This window comes from Prionailurus viverrinus, chromosome D4, assembly GCF_022837055.1.
Source record: "Prionailurus viverrinus isolate Anna chromosome D4, UM_Priviv_1.0, whole genome shotgun sequence".
Lineage (NCBI taxonomy): Eukaryota > Metazoa > Chordata > Mammalia > Carnivora > Felidae > Prionailurus > Prionailurus viverrinus.
Window position 1 is genome coordinate 21,987,364 of NC_062573.1, and position 5,603 is coordinate 21,992,966.

The 5,603-nt window shown below is 35.0% G+C and overlaps 1 protein-coding gene across 1 annotated transcript; it reads right to left on the reverse strand.

Annotated features, from left to right (window-relative positions):
- Positions 1 to 1,971: 1,971 nt before the first annotated feature.
- On the reverse strand, positions 1,972 to 2,955 carry LOC125150031 (olfactory receptor 13F1-like). Its single transcript, XM_047829346.1, has one exon. The coding sequence runs from the start codon at positions 2,953 to 2,955 to the stop codon at positions 1,972 to 1,974; it is 984 nt and encodes a 327-aa protein (XP_047685302.1).
- Between the last annotated feature and the right edge of the window lie 2,648 nt (positions 2,956 to 5,603).

A 5,603-nucleotide genomic window follows, 5' to 3' on the forward strand; every position in this document is an offset into this window, starting at 1 on the left:
AGTCAAAGTTATGCATCTGTTGAAATTAACCACTGTGTGAGTGAAATCCTGAGTGAAATCCAAGGACACTGAATATGAATATTTCAAACTATAAACTACATGTTACCTCAGAGAAGTGGGACTGGAATACAATGCAGTTTTGTAAGCTTCATTGATGAAGCTCTTGATGAGAATGTGGTTTCCCTCTTGATGAAGAATGTGGTAACACTGGAGGTTGCTCATCATGCAACATAGAATAATGAAGAAGTAATCAAAATACAATTCAGGATTACATATTTAGTTCCATTTTTGTAATACAGCATACAAAACATACTTGAACCATGCAGAAGTTTACTCAATCCTGGGTCTAGCTGACTAGACAAGATGACTCTTGCAAAACCCCTTGAAATCTCAGGACCCTCTCTAGGCCTATGGTGATCCAACAAGGTGGTATAAAGCCATTTCATTGGATTTTGCCTAAAGAGAGTGGAGTTGGCTTATTTCACGAACAATAATCAGCTCATCCACATCCCTCAAAAACAATGATAGACAAATTTGTTGAAGAAGATATCATATGCCCACTGGAACTGATGAGGCATAAGACTTTAATTTTAACACCTTATTTACAGATTTTCTTTTCATGCATGTAAACAAGTAAGATGAATATGTATAGGCTCAGTGTTTGTGATTACCTGAAATCACTGTCATAAATGATTATAGAGATTGAATAATCATATATATACATATGTATATATATATACATATATATATGTATGTATATATAATAGGTTATAGAGATTGAATAATTCCTTGAAAGCTCTGACTTGTTCAGGCTGAGACCTTATGCAACAATTATCTATAATTGTTCTACCTTCTCTAAATCTAAAACTCAGGGAGATTGTATTTATGCTAGCAAGGGTCACTTGATCCATATAATAAAGTCACCACCCATGTATGTCCAAGAATACCTCTCTGATAAAGAGGAAAGAAAGATATGTTTATACACTGACTTCATTATTTCCTAGTTCCAGGGAAGGTGGAAAAGACAAAAACTCACCAATACGCAATATTGATAAAGTTATACTTTATGTAATTTTGCTCACATATATTAAATATATCCATGAATCTTTTCCCATAATATGTGTGTACATTCATAAATCAATTCTTTTCCAATGTAATCTCTACAGGGTAGGAATCTTTTCTTTCTCAGACTTAATAGGTCAATTAACCATGTCTAAGAATAGTAACATGGTGTGGTTATGTGTTGATGAATTCACTGAGGCATTCAAAGTTTAATATGAGAGTGTTTTGACATTATTACCATAAGCATTTCAAGATGTCCCAAAGTTATTTCTTTACTCCACTTCATATGCAGGATTACAATTGTGCAGACCCTTGTTATGATATCTTTGCACATACAGAGATATTTATTCATCCCCCCAGATATACATCCCAAATAAAAAAATCATTCATGCTATAGTTCATCAAACCTGAAACCATATTTTTCACATTTTAACATTTAGAGACTAGGAAAACTTCTAAAATTAATAGTATCTTGGTTTTATGAATTATGACATATTTATACCTTAAATTATATCAACACTTATGTAAAATTACCTATTTCTTCATAAATTCAGATATAATTGCAAATCATATAAGAAGAAATTATTTAAAAATTTACTAGGCTTAAAATTTTACAATTTTGGGGTATTAGTTGCCATGGTGATGCTACAGTTGACTATTAGATGTATAGCAAGTCAAACAGGAAATAAAAAATTATCTAATTTTAATGTTATATTAATATTCAATAAATTTTAAATACTTTTTGGAAACATAATTCATTCTTTCTAAATGATTCATTAATTTCAGCAGTTTTATTTACAAGATAAATCAGGATATTGAACTTAATGTTGAACTATCAAAAATGAGTATTTTCCAGGGTTTGGTTTATAGAAACTATTTTGCAACTTTCTGGATAATGTTGGAGATTATTCAGATGAGTGTGCTTGCTCTGATATTATTGAGGACAGAAATTAACACAGTACCAAAAGGATTTCTAATCAGCAACCTTTTCATAGCTGCTTTCACCTCTTTGTTCCGTAGACTATAGATGATAGGATTCAACATGGGGGTTAATCCGCCATATACCAAAGCTATAAATTTATCTATTTCCTGTGAATCCACAGCTAAGGGCTTTAGGTACATGGAGAGAGCTGTCCCAAAGAACAAAACCACCACAGTCAGGTGGGCTGCACATGTTGAAAAGGCTTTGCTTCGACCACCCACTGAACTAATTCTTAGGATGTTGGAGAGAATGAATGCATAAGATATACAAATTAGAAGCACTGGCATGGGAAGGATAAGTGTGGTGATCACCAGCATGAGTAATTCCACCATGGAGGTGTCCACACAAACCAGTTTCAAGACAGCCAGAATTTCACAAGCAAAATGATTGATTGTGTTATGACCACACAGAGAGAGCTGCATCACAAATACTGTTTCCACCAGGGTGGTGAGGTAGCCTGTCAACCAGGAACCAGCTGCAATCTGCAAACAAACCTTCTTGTTCATTATGATGGGGTATCTCAGGGGGTTGCAGATGGCCACATATCGGTCATATGCCATCAATGACAAGAGCACACACTCAGTGGCACCCATAGCTAGAGAGAAGTACATCTGAGCAACACACCCTATGAATGAGATGGTGTTTTCCCCTGTAACAAAGTTTGTCAGCATTGGCGTAAAAGCAGACGAAGTGTACCAGATGTCTAAAAAGGAGAGGTTGCTGAGGAAGAAGTACATGGGTTTGTGTAGGTGGGAATCTAGGATGGTGATGGAGATCAGAATGATATTACCCAGCAGGGTGATCAGGTACATCAGCAAGCACAGCACAAATACAATGACCTCAACTTTGGGGTAGTGGGAAAATCCCAGGAGGAAAAAAACTGTTACAGATGTCAAATTTCCCTGAAACATTTTATTATGTCATATTCATTTGTATATATGCACAGAAAGATTAACATCATGTATTATATATAAAATATAAGATCCCCTCCCTTCGTATTTTCTGGCATTTTTTTCTTCATATGAACTTGTAGTCTATAGACTTGTAGTCTGTGTAGTCAAATGCTTCTCCAGCTTGCTGATAGTAATATATGTTTGAAGGAATTTGTCATTAATTAGGAAAATTTCAAGTAGGAAGTCAACAGGTAAATCCTCAAGCTGTTATTTTTGATACAAGATTTTTTGGCAGTGTTAGGAAGGGAGAGGTTTATTTCATAAACATCATGAGAGATTGATGAAAGAAATAATCTTATGCATTCTTTCTTTTTCTGAAATCACATTTGTAACTGATCTATAGCTAAGTCATTAATTTACCTGAGCCATTGGAATTATTTTCTTACCCTAGTTTGGTAACAGTCTTCTTACTTAGGAATTGTTCTGCTCTCCAAGCTTATCATATTTTCTGTCACTCCTGGAATTCTGTCCAAAATAATTTGGGAGATTCAGTGAGTTAAAAAAAGTTATAAATTTCTGCAGTCATAGATTGATTAACCAAAAACCTTGGACATTTCAACACAAGTCCACAGTTTCCATTTCAAACCCAGGAAGATGATGACAGATATTCTCATGGTGGTAGACATATATAGATATTTCTTTCATATAGCTAGAATTTGCCTGGCATCTGTGCTCCAGAATCATCCTTCAAAAGACCAACTATTGGCACTATAAGGCAATTTAAGCTTTTTGTTGCTTATGAGAAGTTTCCAATTCATGTAGCAAATTAAACTTAGAACTCTATTTGTGCAGAATTAAAATTCTGAAACTCCAGGGATAATGTCCCATAGATCCAATTATAGTCAGTAACTGGTCCGTTATAATTGCAGTGTTATTCAAACAAGAAATAAACATATTCCTATCTACACTATCTTTGGGAAAGGAACTTTTCTCTGCTTCTGATTGTGTTATAAAATCAGTCAAGCTGGCTAATTTTAAAAAAGTAAAGGCAAATGAATAATGTTGACAGTTTCTCCTTTAGATTGAAGGAGTGTTTCATACTGTGTACAATATGAAGTTATACTTGATATGGAGCCCACCAAAGATGGAAGAAGGAGAGCTTAAGTAACTCTTCCATTGCTCATCATAGCTCAAAGATAAGATGAGAGTAAATGTTCTTCATGGAACTTGAAGGGACAATTTGTTTTAAAGAACACTTCTTTTAAGGTAGAACCATTTTGAGAAGATAGTTTCACCAGATAAAGGCATCTTGATCCTTCAGAAATCCACTGAATGCTCCATTTGAGTGATTTTTATAATCTCTATTTATAATTTTCTGTTTTCCAAATGAGCAACTAATGGCGAATAGTGTGTATGGTGGTATGGAGAAAACATGCTGTCAGTCTCATCACTATGCAATTGTGTTTGGATGCCTTGGTTTTAGTAACAGATTGTAATCATGACTATTACTAAATTACTTATATCACATCAAATATGTTTTCATTCTCAGAGAAGTTTATAAATTTGAACTATTGCCAAGATTATTAAAAAAAAACAACAACAACCAGAAATCCTGTCCTCACTGTTTGCTTTATTACAAACGGAATGTAGCCGTGAGGTCTTCTATTTACTCTGCTCTCGTAGGGATATAACCTTCAAGGCCCTGGGATGATTCACTTCTTTAACTACAGGACATCTTGGTGCACAGGAAACAATACGGCTTTAGTGCTGCAAATACTTCCCACTTCACCACTTCAGTTTTGTTATCTAGAGCAAGTTGGTGATCCTCATTGAGATTTAGCTTATTTGTAAAAGAGCAATGATAATATTTCTTTATCAGGGTCGTTATGAGGAGTAGAGAGATATTTTGTGTAAAGCAACTTACATAGTATCTGGTTTATAGTATACACTCATAGATTTCAGATTTTTCTCTCTTCTGTGGCTTTCTGTTTGCTTCTTGAATCCTCTTCCTTTCCTGTATTTACTGCATTTACTGGATTTACTTCCCCTTCTCACTGTTTCCTTCCTTTTTGACTACAGCAATATTCTTACTTTCCCCCCTCATTTAGACAAGATTAACTGCAACCATTATACAAATGGTTGAAACAAAAGGAAGAAGCTGACTGACATCTGGCCCCAGAATCCCATTTCCCTCTGAATTTATTTATTGACTACCATTCCCAACTTGTTTGATTTCTTGAACTTGTAAAGCTGTAAAGGCTTATACAGCTGGAAGTAAATAATTTAGGTTGGCTTCACTGTGCCTAGGAGAGAACTGTACTGTAGGGCTACACCACAAAGATTTAAAGGAAGGCAGTGACTAAGACTGAGGAAGGTTGCTGACCTGACTCCCCCCACTATGCATAAAGCACCAAACCACACTTCTGCTTTGTAGATAAATCAAAGCACACTGAAAAGAAGAGAAATTCTGAAACTCCATGGAAAAATTCAAACTCTGTTTATGATAAAGCTCACTCAGCAAACTAGCAGTAAAAGGATATTTCCATGAGGAATGAGTCAGATGGTGGAATGATAGTTTTCAGAGCTTGTACCCTCACGGAAGCATGTTTGAACAACTATCCACAAATGAAAATACCTTTACAAAAGCTAAGGATTTCAGGTGAAAG